This window comes from Somniosus microcephalus, chromosome 10 (assembly GCF_052327205.1).
Source record: "Somniosus microcephalus isolate GS21.2 chromosome 10, FLI_Smic_1.0, whole genome shotgun sequence".
In the NCBI taxonomy this organism is placed as follows: domain Eukaryota; kingdom Metazoa; phylum Chordata; class Chondrichthyes; order Squaliformes; family Somniosidae; genus Somniosus; species Somniosus microcephalus.
The window spans coordinates 207,205,986-207,220,298 of NC_140996.1; the positions used below are offsets into that span (position 1 = coordinate 207,205,986).

Genomic DNA, 14,313 nt, shown 5'->3' on the forward strand with positions numbered 1-14,313 from the left:
TCTACTCATTGGAGTTCAGAAGAATGAGAGGCGATCTTATTGAAACATATAAGATTGTGAAGGGGTTGGATCGGGTGGATGCGGGGAGGATGTTCCCGATGATGGGTGAAACTAGAACTAGGGGGCATAGTCTTAGAATAAGGGGCTGCTCTTTCAAAACTGAGATGAGGAGGAACTACTTCACTCAGAGGGTGGTAGGTCCATGGAATATGCTGCCCCAAAAAGCTGTAGAAGCTACATCATTACATAAATTTAAAACAGAAATAGGCAGTTTCCTAGAAGTAAAGGGGATTAAGGGTTACGGGGAGCGGGCAGGAATTTGGACATGAGTCTAGGTTCGGATCGGTCATGGCCCTGTGGGTAGCGGAGCGGGCCCAGGGGCCATGTAGCCTGATCCTGCTCCTATTTCGTGTGTCTAATTCTGTTAGATTCAGGAGATGGTTCTGTGATAGTGGATTGGCGGTTAGGATCAGATCAGCCATGATCTTATTGAATCGCGTAGCAGGCTCGAGGGGCCGATTGGCCTACTCCTGCTCCTATTTCTTATGTTCTTATGTTCTTATAGAAACATAGAAGCTAGGAGCAGGAGTAGGCCATTCGGCCCCTCGAGCCTGCTCCGCCATTCAATGCGGTCATGGCTGATCATCCAAATTCAGTACCCTGTCCCTGCTTTCTCCCCATATCTCTTGATCCCTTTAACCGCAAGAAATATATCCAATTCCTTCTTGAATATATTTAATGAATTGGCCTCAACTGCCCTGTGTGGCAGAGAATTCCACAGGTTCACCACTGACATTCCCTTTTGTTCTTTCCTCTCCTCCCCCCTTTCCCTGCCCCAGCACTCGCTTAAAACCTGTTCCATCTCCAACTTTTTCCAGTTCTGACGAAAGGTCATCGACCTAAAAGGTTAACTCTGTTTCTCTCTCCACAGATGCTGCCTGACCTGCTGAGTATTTCCAGCATTTTCTGTTTTTATTTCAGATTTCCAGTATCCGCGGTATTTTGCTTTTGTACAGTTGCAGCAGACCCTTCTGTTAGTTGCTCCCTCGTGTGCTTATCCAGCTTTGCCTTAAATGCATCCATGCTATTCGTCTCAGCCAGGATATTGTCCATTGCTGTTCAAATAAAGACATAATGAGTGGGATCATATTTCGCAGAGTTACCTGGTGCCAGTATTTCTTAGTTACACTTCGGAATATTTGAACGAGTGTGTCTATAACTTGGAATAGTTCCCCCAGCTTGGTAACGCGGAAATTTTTGATGGGACCTTGCTCAGTTTGAACTGTCCTCAGAATATTGAGTTCAGACGAGCGCCCGCCTTTCGCGGTTTCAAGAATGTAAAGTGTTTATACTCCCAGGCAGAGACGTGAGATTCTGCCTCCCTAACAACCGACAAGGCGCGATTGGATTGGCCTTTTGCACTGTTGTCAACTCTGTAATAACATTAAAGGGATTGAATTACTATCTTTCGGTCGGGGTGCGACCACTGGCTGGAAGTAAAGAATACCAGGGAACGAACACCTTTCAGGGAATACCTCGAATTTAGAATATTGGAACACAGGGAAGAAAACCGGTGTGGGAATTTTATAGAATTCGTATCAAACCTGAGAGATAGACCAACACTTGGACACATTTCGTGAAGAATGGCGCAGAGAAGCGGAGTGAGGGAAATTGAACAGTCAAAGCAAGTTCTGTCGATCAATTGGAAGGAGGAAATGTTACTGCAGAAGAGACTCCGCGCCTTGGATTCTCTGAAGAGGCAGGTGGCAGATTCTTACACACTCGACCAGAGGGTTTTGTACAATCGGTTTCGAACCAAACTCAGGCGCTCTGAGCTCGCCCACGCTCGCTTGATGGGGAGACGAGACCTGGTCCAACAGCTGAAGTCCAGCGCTTTCTCCTGCTTCAACACCACGGTGACGGACGGCAGCAAGGCGGCGGTGAGCGGCATCTTGCGAGGGGCTTCCAGGCACACCTCAGCCGGCGGCGAGAGTCCCCAGCCTCACTCGAGCGGTCTGACCACGAAGGGAAACCAGAGGAATGTCAAGGCGGACTCCCAATGCAGCAGCAGCAGGGCGGGGACAGCGGTGGCCGGGGCAACTGAGGGGGGAGATGAGAAGAATGGGATGAGTCAATCTCCTGCGCTGAGACCACACACGACCACGTTGTTAGTTTCCCCTGAACAGGAATCGCAATTATTGCCCCACCGCCCGTACACGGAACCCAGCCAGAATTACACAGAGCAACGTGAGGAGGGAGGCAGAAGTGCGAGAGTTAAGTCGGTTATTTTTAGCCAGTCGGAGCAATTTGAGACAGACGCGGGAGGAGCCCCGTCAGAGCCAGACAGGGGCAGCTCCCGACCCAAGGGCAGCAAGACCGAGAGCCTGGCAAGTCGGGAATCTGCACTCAACCTTTTCCTTAACATCAGAGAGCGGGAAGCGAGGCCGTCTCTGCTGGAGATCCACGCCTGTCTCACCAGAGAGACGCGGCTGGAAGATCGGGTGAGGAGTTTTATCGAAGAGGTCCAGGCAGTCCAACAACGCGGCACGAAGCTGCGCGATTACTACTCGGAGAAACTCCGAGCAACGGCAATACCAACACCTCCAAGCAGGAACCTGGAGCTGTTGCGGGAACTGGACCAAGATACGGCCGGCTGGGATTTTGTCGGCAAGGAAGTGAATCATCGAAGCATTACCTTTAAAAAACTCGACTGGGAATTTTGCTCGAAAGGATCATATAAATTAACGGCACAGAAGGAGGCCATTCGGCCCATCCTGTCTGCGCCAGCCGAAAAAGAGCCATCCAGCCTAATCCCACTTTCCAGCTCTTGATCCGTAGCCTTGCGGGTTACCGCACTTCAGGTGTATATCCAAATGCTTTTTAAATGCGGTGAGAGTCTCTGCTTCTACCACCGTTTCAGACAGTGAGTTCCAGACCCCCACCACCCTCTGGGTGAACAAAGTTCTCCTCAACTCCTTCTACCCTTTACATGAAAACTACGCCCCCCTGGTTATTGACCTCTCCTGCTAAGGGAAATAGGTCCTTCTTATCCACTCTATCTAGGCCCCTCATAATTTTACACGCCTCAATCAAGTCTTCCCTCAGCTTCTTCAGTTCCAAAGAAAACAACCCCAGCCTATCCAGTCTCTCCTCAGATGTTGCTTCTGACGTCTTGGTGCTCTGGAGAGAACCCGCAGCAGAGAACATAAGAACATAAGAAGTAGGAGCAGGAGTAGGCCATACGGCCCCTCGGGCCTGCTCTGCCATTCAATAGGATCATGGCTGATCTGAATCTAGACTCACATCCACTTCCCTGCCCTCTCCCCGTAACCCCTAATTCCCTTATCTGCTAGGAAAATGTCTATCTCTATTTTAAATTTATTTAATGTTGCAGCTTCCACAGCTCTCTGGGGTAGCAAATTCCATAGATTTACTACCCTCTGGTTTATTCACCAACAACCCAAATCAAGCCATCCCTTAACATATTGCGTTTCTTATTTTCTGGTAGAAATTGCGGTTATTTCATCCCTAGGCATTTTAATTACACGAGGGTGTTGTAATATATTTTAAAACTCCGAGTTCTCAGTCGGGTTGAATCTGTCAAATTACCTGCATGCTGTCCTTATTAGTATCATAACTGGTAGGTCTACACAAGGCCATAGTTCACACACTGTATTCTTGGAATACGTTACAAATTATGTTCTGAGCCTGGGAATTACTATCGGAGCTATTATAGCATAAACGTTTCAAAACCCCTCTCTCTCGTATCTTAACTGAGTCATTGACTCAATGAGTTAACAGTCCCATTAACGGCGGAGAGGCGAATTTTATAAATAGAAATTGCGCTTCTCTCGCACGTTCGCACTCCTCGATTTGTTCCAAAGTCCTCAACATCCAATTATTATTTTTATAAGTGTCGTTCTAGAGAAAAACGTAAATCCTTTATACTATAACATGGCCAACTGTAAATTCCAGCCTTCGGCTACTTTGTTTCTAGTAATACCTCTCCTGTCTTTCCACAACAATGACTGCACTTTGAAAAGTACTTGACTGACTGGTAAAGCGCTTTAGGACACCCTAAATAAATATATATGCATTACATAAATGCAAGTCTTTCTTTCTGACTTGGAAGAACAGTGTGGGTATTGACCAATAGGTTTACTTTATAGACTGGGGTGGGTTTTACTTCTGATTATTGTTCTCTCCTGCCCCTTCCTACCCAGCTATGGTGCACTCAATTGGAAGCCTGATTGAGAACCAATCAGGCAGATTTGGGGGGGGGGGGGCGGGGGTCCAGTTTTATTATTACCACTAGTTGATGGCTATTAAAAACTTGAAAGTTCAGTAATTAAGTATTCAGTATATATTACCAAAGGACTAGATGATCGACTGAGCTGAAGAACTGTCTTTTCACATTGGAAACCATGTTTGAATCCAGCCCAGACTACTGCGATAACAAAGAATGGCCCAAATTTTGCGTTCAGTGGTGAAATGATGTCATTCGCCGCTGACCTCCAAGAAAGCTTCCCACAAAGATCTCTGTTGTGTGGATTTCACCTTTTTTGTCTTATAATACACCTGTGAAGCGCCGTGGGATGTTTTATTATGTTAAAGGCGCTATATAAATACAAGTTGTTGTTCCCGATGTTAATTTCATTCTGGCATCATCTATAAGGGATCTCTGGCATCCAGCAACAGTGATGGCATCAAGCAGGCTATGCAGCCAATGACACTGAAGAATTCTCACAGACAGCAAACCAGGAAGTAACAATCAGGTTTTATCATTCACTTTTTATAAATTTTACAGAAAGCGAAATAAAGATTGGGACATACACATGGGATTAAGGTAGAAGCTGAAATATCATAAACAAATTAAAAAATTATTTTTATTATTTTAAAAATCTATGGACTTTTTATTATGGAATGGAGAAATTTGACATTCCACAAATATAAAATTAGTTTTTCAGGACAGAGAGGTTGTTTAGCAGTAATTATGACATAGTATGCCATTAAAACCCAGCTACACCTCATTCAACAAGGCTTAACATTTGCGGGGGCTTTTACAGCAAGATTAGAGTGTAAAAAGTGGAAGTTCATGTCAATTCAGTGATTTCTAAGATTTCCAACTGCGAGGACTAACAGCGCACCCTGTGGAGGAGTGGGGAATCACTGGCAGCAACTTCTGGATTTCCACGTTTAACTGCGCATGTGCAGATGCAAGAAGTTGCTGTCAGGTTGAGAATAATGAATGCGAACGCTAACAGTTTCACTGTCTTTGCAACCGCAAATTCCAGGCCAATATCTCCAACCCCTCTTTCTCGGGACAGTTTCAACCCAGTTTCTAATCGAAGTAGATTCACAGAGCAAACGTATCCATAATATGGCATTAATTGATACTAAAATGGCAGTTTCACTCAGAAAGGTTACAGAGATGTTTGGCATGAGAAATGGAACAAATTCGCAAGTACAGAAGGGTGCTCTTTTGAGCATTGCAGCATGTGGATGGGCGTAAAAAAATGTATTCATGGGACCTGGGCATCGCTGGCAAGGCCAGCATTTATTGCCCATCCCTAGTTGCCCTTGAGAAAGTGGTGGTGAGCCGCCTTCTTGAACCGCTGCAGGCCGTGTGGTGATGGTACTCCCACAGTGCTGTCAGGGAGGGAGTTCCAGGGTTTTGACCCTGCGACAATGAAGGATCGGCGATATACTTCTAAGTCAAGATGGTATGTGACTTGGAGGGGAACTCGGAGGCAGTGGTGTTCCCATGCGCCTGCTGCCCTTGTCCTACTATGTGGAAGAGGTCACGGGTTTGGGAGGTGCTGCCGAAGAAGCCTTGTAGATGATTCACACTGCAGCCACGGTATGCCGGTGGTGGAGGGAGTGAATGTTTAAGGTGGTGGATGGGGTGCCAATCAAGCGGGCTGCTTTGGCCTGGATGGTGTCAAGCTTCTTGAGTGTTGGTGGAGCTGCACTCAGCCAGGCAAGTGGAGAGTATTCCATCACACTCCTTACTTGTGGCTTGTAGATGGTGGAAAGGCTTTGGGGAGTCAGAAGAAGAGACACTCGCCGCAGAATACCCAGCCTCTGACCTGCTCTTGTTGCCACAGTATTTATATGGCTGGTCCAGTTAAGTTTCTGCTTAATGGTGACCCGCAGGATGTTGATAGTGGGGGATTCGGTGCTGGTAATGCCATTGAATGTCAAGGGGAGGTGGTTAGATTCTCGCTTATTGGAGATAGTCATTACCTGGGGAAACCAAATGCTGATTTCCCTTTGTCTTGTAATTTGAAAAAAAAAACTTGCATTTATATAGCGCCTTTCACGACCACCGTACATCCCAAAGCACCAATGAAGTAGTTTGTGAAGTTGTAATTTAGGAAATGTGGCAGCCAATTTGCACACAGCAAGCTCCCACAAACAGCGATGCAATAATGTCCAGATAACCTGCTTTAGTGATGTTGGTTGAGGGATAAATATTGGCTAGGACACCAGGGATAACTCCCCTGCTCTTCTGCGAAATAGTGCTGTGGGATCTTTTACGTCCACCTCAGAGAGCAGACAGGGACTCGGTTTAATGTCTCATCTGAAAGACGACACCTCTGACAGTGCAGCACTGGAGTGGCAGCCTAGATTTTTGTGCTCAAGTTTCTGGAGTGGGACTTGAACCCACAACGTTCTGCCTCAGAGGCAAGGCTGATCACATTTAGGTGATATAGACTAACAAAAATGAGAGAGAATGTATTTAAAAATATGGAAACTAGAGAGAGGTGGGGTAGTTTGGAACTTTTTGTTAGTTGTTTCCTTGTTGCTGGGCCTGACTTCCATACAATGACTCACCTCAAAAAGTATGTTAACATGGACAACGCTGCATGTGCTTGTTGATATTGCTGCCCTACAACTACAGAATGACTTCCCTTTAAAAATATAACTAGTTCCTAGGCTAAAAGCAGTATTGTAACTGGTTGCACATATAAGTGTGACTTTAGACATTAACCATTTGTTTAAAAAAGTCAGAAAGCTTTTAATTTTATTTTGATAACTAGAACTCAATAAATTTATTTTTTTTAAATTTCTGGCCAGAATTCTACTGAAAGATGGTTGAACTGTGCAGTGACTACAAAACTATTCTTTCACTCATGGTCCCTGTGGTTCCAATTCAGCCCACTCAAAGGAGATGCAAATCTCCACTGATTGGTGGCTACATTTGGAGGTACAAAATAAAAAGTTTGGGAAAACTCAAACTTAATTAGGTAACGGATGAATATCACAGCCCACAACTATAGTAACAATTCATCATTGAACTGGGCGCATTCTCATTACCAGGAAATGGATACCGTGTAATGGACCATTATGTTTTAATCATTTATTTTAACATCCACTCACTTACTGTGTTTCCAGCAACAGGCACCAGCTCCCTGTACTCACCTGCCAAGATAGTTATAAACTTGTGGTGAGAAGTGGAAAATGGTGTTCTGCAAGGAACCACTTATCTTAAAGGACATCTGCAATTGGTACAAATTCAAATATTAATTGAATCTAGCCATTCTATACATTGAGGCATTGGAGAAGGTTCTGAAGTAAAAATTGAGAGAAGAGATGGTCCTGGCCTTTAAAATGCTGAGTGTGGCACACGTAGACGAGAGGAGGATAATTAATAAAGATGAAGTAAAACTGAAAAATGAAGATTTTTCCCCTTACTGAATGTATAGCATATCTGTAGCTAAAACGACTAATATAGTTAAAAAGAGCTGCCTGAATACCTATTTTGAACTGTAGATTCTATAGATAAGTGTAGATAGAAATGATTAAAAGCTATGCTGAACATGACTGCTTCTGAGCTGTTGGGACCATAGGAATGTAATGTCATGGAAAATGATTGAATAATGAAAGCGGGCAGATACTGTGAAGTTCCATTTGATGCGGGAAGTAGCAGAACCTTTTCAGATCTTATACTTGCAGATTAAATGGGTTGAGCAGAGTCCACAATGGAGCAGATCGTCTAAAGTCTGTGGAAATGTGGGGTTACTTGATTGAATGGCTTTCCCTTGTTCTCATTAATAAAGAGAGAAAAAAAACAAAATATCCACACAGCTCACTTTATTAGGTTTTACTATGTATAGTGAAGCAAGACTTAAATTAAATAAGTGGTTACTTGAAAATGCAATGGTTTTAAAACTATAGGTGGTCAATAAAGGAACAGAGCAAAAAGGCTCGTGGCAATATTTCCAAAATGCAAATTTGAAGGGACTCTGCTGATTAATCCGTAGAAAGAACTTGCATTTATATAGTACCTCTTACGACCTCAGTGATGAGGGATAAATGTTGGCTAGGACACTAGGGAGAATACCCGTTCTTTTTCTAATATTGCCATGGAAGTTTTACATGCACTTGAGGGGGCAGATGGGGGGTTTAACATCTCATCCAAAAGACGGCATCTCTGAGCGCAGCACTCCCTTGGTACTGCACTGAAGTGTCAGCCTAGATTACCTGCTCAAGTCACTACGAGTGGAACTTAAATTCAAAACCTTCTGACTCACGAGCAAGAGTGCTACCAGAGCCACATTTGAGATAGTCCTCAACTCAATTTTGAGGTGCAATTACTCACCCCTACACAATACCTGATGAGATATTTATTAAGTTACAGTGGGTAGAGAAAATATTCAAGTAAAGACCAAGGTTGTGATGTGATTTCAATCCTTGAAATGTTTACTCCTACAGTTAGAGTTCAGTCAAATTATTGTTTCATTCTGTACTAGAATGACAAGAGCTCCTCCTACAGGTATAATTGCAGGAAACAAGAACAAATATCAAAGGGCATTTCATAATTAGTTGCATTCAGAACTCTCAATTCACCATATAGCAGATGACCAAAATAATGTGCCACCTATATTCATTGTAAAGTTGATGTATATGAAATAAAGCTTCAAATGTGGCTTTCAAAACATATTTTGTAACATTATTTCAATCAATGGTTGCAAATTAATGAAGAAAAGTTTAAAATGCAAAGATGGTAAACTGACCTTCATTTCTATCCACAAATGGCAAGCACCAGCTGTAAATACCGAGTGATCCTCTGCAGGAAAACTGGCAGGCTCGGTCTAAACCCTGCTGTTTTAATTCCCATTTTTCTCCAAATCGCAGAAGAGAGCACTTCAGATTAATATGATTTACAAGAACTTTCAGTTCCATAATGTAATCACAGGTCTGGCTGCATTCACTCCTAGCTCTGTACCATTCGGAATCATTGGGGACAGTTGAGGAGGAGAGTTGGCACTCGACAGTCTTTCATGATTCTTTGAGATTTTTTAATTTTAAAGGAGCACGCTCTAATTGACTTGACGTTCACCAGTATACCATGTGGATGTAAACACACATGCAATACTTGCCAATGAACTTTGGATTCAGGCAGGCTAATGGGTGCACCATAGAACATTCAGATAGAGTGGGATGGAGGAAAGGAAGCAGCAAAATTCCTACTCTGACATGGGGCATTGCCTCAAAAATGCAGCTTCTCAGAATGAATGCAGTAATAGTAGTAGAAATCTGGAATTCTCTCCCCCGAGTGCTGGGACAATTGGAGCTTAAAGGCTGAGATTGAAAGATTTTTTTTTGTTCAGGAAAGGTAACAAGGGATTTGGAGGGAAGGCAGATAAACGGAGTTGAGGTATAGACCAATCACGATCTAATTGAACAGCAGTGCAGGCTTGAGGCACGGAATGGCCTATTCTTGTTCCTAGTAATCTACCACTATTAAGAATCAGGCCTTTTAGTTTCTCCTGGTGCACACAATGCTACTTATAATTTTTAGAATGTCTTTCGAAAGTTGAGAAACAGAATGTAGTTGATACACAAAAATTGCCATTGGGTTATGTGGGGAAACTTTGGATAAATGGGTGTTAAGACGCTTCAGACAGTAAGTGAAAAATGGGAACATAGGCATTGTGCTGTCAAAATTGCTAATGGTGAAATTGAAAGAGAAATTGGGGATTTTGTTGATTTGAAACTTAACATGCTGAATCACTGTGGTGCAATAATATACAGAAGATAGGGTACTGAACTCCAGTCAAAACAGTAGGGTATAAATTAAAGAAGTCATGTTGAAACTGTGCAGACATTCAAGGCCTGGAGACAATTCAGTAAAGAACACAAGGCCGATCCTTAACATCAGAGGATTATGAGAACTAGAGAAATCTGGGCTTTTCAGGTTTGAAAGGAGGCAACAGAGATGCTTTTGGTGATTAAATCCCAGCAATCCTTCACACACTTGAGGGTCCCTAAGCCCTCGTTCTCATCAACCAGCTCTCTGGATTTAGGTAAGTCGGGTGTGTCCTAAGGGCAGAGTGTTTGTACTCCATATTGGGCAAACAGAAACTCTTACCTGTGCATTTCTCAGTAGATTGGTTTGGAGTCTCATACACATGATGATGGGTTTCAATGACTGTCAAGACAGCTAGCTAACAACAAAAAAATCAGTGACCAAAAGTGTCTTCAACCATTCCTCTCCCCAAAGGGACTGAACTACTCCAAGGACAGTCATCAGTTTGTCATTAGACAGAGATTCATGTTGCATTAGCGCTTCATAGGTGTGGCAGCCCATTTGTGCCTCATCCAAGTGGCCATTCTTCATGTGTGAGCCAGAATAGTAAGTGTATGAGTTTGATCTTTATCTTGTTCTCCCCCTGGAGTGCTTTTATCCACACTTGATCCATTGAATTTTGTCTAATACTTCAGCTCAAGCAGCCTCGGCTCCAGCTTCATTTTAAATACTCAATGTCTTTGACTGTAACTTGGACAGGTTTAATGGACAAGCTTCTTTTGTTCCCATCCGTTTTTGTATCTCATAGGTTCATTGATCTAGATTATTCTCAACATTTATCACACTTTTCCAATTCCAATTTTAAATTCATTTTCACCAATTTAAACTTTTGTCCTCTTGTCCTACCCGTCCGACTTACCTTGAAGTTATATTCTAGGTTCACTTTACTATATCACTTAATACTTTATTTACCTTCCATACTATTTCTTAAGCTATTACTTTTTATAATTCAGAAGTAGTAAAATGTTTTTCAGTACTTAAAATAATTCACGTGTGCTTAAGAAACCATACATTTTCTTCACCCAAGTGTGAACAATAATTTTGCCAACAGGAAATTTGTTTTCTGATTTTATAATGACACCCGCATCCTTTCCATTGAAGGATATATCTCACTCCAATTGTATAGAATAGTGAGTTTTCTAAAAAGAATCATGTTCATTTGGAAAAGCAGAGCTCCACTGGTGTTTCAAACAGGAACACTTTAGTAAAGCAACTTTTGTAAAAGAAAACACAACCAGGGTAAAGACGAAAGCGATCTTTCCTTATTAAGTTGGAAAATGAGATTGGAGTCAGCCTATCTATAGAAAAAACAACAGGCTCGATTGACTAATCTGGTAACTAATCAGGTAGGGGGAGCTTTGTTCAAAAGTTTAAAGCATTAGAAAGTCCTGTGAAGTTGCCAAAATGATATGCAAGCAACCTCTACTACTGTGGTTTTGAACTTGATTGATTGAAAGCATTTTATGCAGAGGCCAGTTAAGCTAGGAATATAAAGTTTTTCCTGCAATCTTCAAGTCTCCATTTTGCAATGCCTACTCCACATGGAACATCCAAAGAGGGGTTTAGTGAAGTCACTGGCCATGTGATGTTGCTTCAGAAACTCAGACAAAAGTTACTGAAAAATTTCTGTTAATGGATGAAACTGGAAGTGAAAATTAACTCCGGTACTAATATTTATAAGAAAATTAGAAGAATTACGACAGGCAAGATAATGTTACATGCAGCTTGCTAGCCATGCATGACAAGAATAGGACTAAATGAAAGAAAAATAAGTCGACAGATTTAAAAGGTCTCTGACGGCAATTTGTTCAGAGACATGTCCCAGACCCCAGAACAACTTGGTCACATCTTACAAATACCATGACACAATGGGGTATTCACAAACTGCTGTGCCTGACAGACAAGTGGTAATAGCAACATGGACACTCAATGAGCTCAGATCATACTCAATTTAGCACCATATGCAAACAATATCATGACATCACATCAAGGTTAGTAGTAAAAATAGTAGTTTGAGTACCAATAGACAAACTTCCAGTTCACATTGTAAGCCTTCAAAGTAGAAGCTTTCCTGGATGGCAACACAATAGCAAACACTGCTTAAAACGTTTACCATCCACCCACAAGCTAATTATTTCAGAAATTGTACCCTCAAATCTAAGCTGCGGGGGGTGCTGTCAAATCTGAAAATGAATGAGTCCAGTTGATGGAAGCCTACAGAGCTTTCTTAGTTCTCATGTGAGACAGGAGGTCCTCTCTCTAGCATTACAATGGGCCGAAGTTGATGGGCAGGAGCTCCAAGAACCACACCTCCCTTCAGTTAGTTGCGTTTAGAAATTCCATCATTCTTTTATGAAAATATACAAGTTGACTTTATAGAGCCACACTATCCGATGTACTGCCCGCATAATCTGTAGGTTGAAAATATGGATTCCAGAATGAAGTCGTTCAGAACCCAGAGAACCAATCCTCCCTGGTACCATCAGAAAGCGCAAATAAAAGTAAAACCCTGAATGACCTTGTCCCAATGGAGTCCTTTTATATGTCTCTAGTGAGTAGCAATATATTTTACTGAAAAGGTATTTTATACATCTTTGGACTGTCCTGGAACACCATTCTTGAACATTTCTGGCTAGTGGAGGTGGGGAGATGAGACAACTAGAATCATAGAACCTTACAGCACAGGTCATTTTAGCCATCGTGCTTGAGCCAGCTCTTAGAGCTATTCAATTAGTCCCACACCTCCGCGTTCCCCATAACGTCCCTCCATTTGCTTGAGTGCCCTCTAACGATCAGGAAAGACAATAACTCAGTAAATGTTAGATGGCAGAAACCACTTCGCTTGGGCACACTGAACAATTCGTCAGGGATAACTTGTCCCTCAGTCAATCCTCCCTTAATTTGAAAGGGAAACCACTTTTTGATAAAGACAGATCACATGCTAAACTGGGCTTCTCATGTTCTCACATTTTGGATTGCTTACATTCCCTTGGTGTATTTGAAGTCCCCAAGGTGGTATCCATCTGGAACTAAGTCACCCTATGCCAGCTCCATTGGCCTTTTAAGTTTTAGTAGAAACCCTGAAATCAACCAACAGGATGGAATGAGAAAAGGCTACTTGCCCCAGCACACCTGCTACTTCGATATACAATCTGCCACATCATGGAGTTTACACCACCTAATAAATCACCTGAAAGTTCTGCAAAATGTCTTCCCAATGGTCAAAACTCCATAATACTTTTATACTTACACCTTCATTATTCAAGCTCAATAAGCCTCTCCACAGTTGAGCTCCATGGTCAATGCGATAGAGGAACTAATTGCATTGAGTATTTGATTGTCTCTACATCTGTTTATCTTTACAACATTCCTAACCAATATATAGCACTTTAATAAAAAAGGAACAGCTGTTTTTGCTGAGTTCTTGTTCCACAGATCAACTACTCTTGGGTATTTAAAGATGTTAGTATTCATCATCTCTAATTATGTACCAATAGTACAACTTAAATAACCTGCCTATATTATCTCAAGACTATAAATGTGAAAACTGATGATGGAACGCCAAGTTACTATTTTGGCTCAGGTTTAATATGCCCATGGCCGACTGCTGCAGTAGCTTAGCCCTAGGTTAGCCCACGCCTGAAGAGCAGTGGCTGAGTCAGTTTGAATCATTTCACCCTTTGAACCCGATACATACCTAAAGTGCTCCCAGGAATAAATCATCCCCCAAATGTTTAGAGGCACTATAGCTTTAATCCAGATGGGAAATTTGTCATACTTCACACTCAATATGACTGGTGAATTTGAAGTTGGCTGGCTAAATAAAGGCTGCTTTGCAACTTGAGGAAGTGCAGCTCAGTCACTCCCAAAATAATCCTTGCAGCAGTCTACACATTAGGTGGAGCTGCTCCCACTCTGCCACATTTCTAGAGAAGTTACGGCAGCGACGTGGAAATTCCCTCTACCATGAAAATGTGACACCAGATGCATCTGAGTCAATAAGCCCATACTAGCACTGGGATATACCAATGTTGCCTTTCCTCTCTTCACCTATGTTCACACCAGGAAGCACATTTTTGCTTTCTATTGAGAGAGATATGCTAGTTCCAAAACAGACCCTGAGCTAAGAGTTGTCCCATACTGCACCTTGAAAGAGAAACACCTCTCTCTCCTGAGATGAAGGAAAGTTGACAATCAGGAAAATCCCACTATCTCAT

The 14,313-nt window shown here is 42.5% G+C and overlaps 1 protein-coding gene across 1 annotated transcript; it reads left to right on the forward strand.

Annotated features, from left to right (window-relative positions):
* Nucleotides 1–1,497: 1,497 nt before the first annotated feature.
* Nucleotides 1,498–8,928, forward strand: LOC147112044 (uncharacterized). Its single transcript, XM_085999542.1, has one exon. It carries the CDS (start codon nt 1,644–1,646, stop codon nt 2,829–2,831), a length of 1,188 nt encoding a protein of 395 aa, XP_085855668.1. The 5' UTR covers nt 1,498–1,643; the 3' UTR covers nt 2,832–8,928.
* The last annotated feature ends 5,385 nt before the right edge of the window (nt 8,929–14,313 follow it).

Coding starts and splice junctions, on each gene's coding strand:
- LOC147112044 (XM_085999542.1), top strand. CDS start 1,644: ATGGCGCAGAGAAGCGGAGTGAGGGAAATTGAACAGTCAAAGCAAGTT.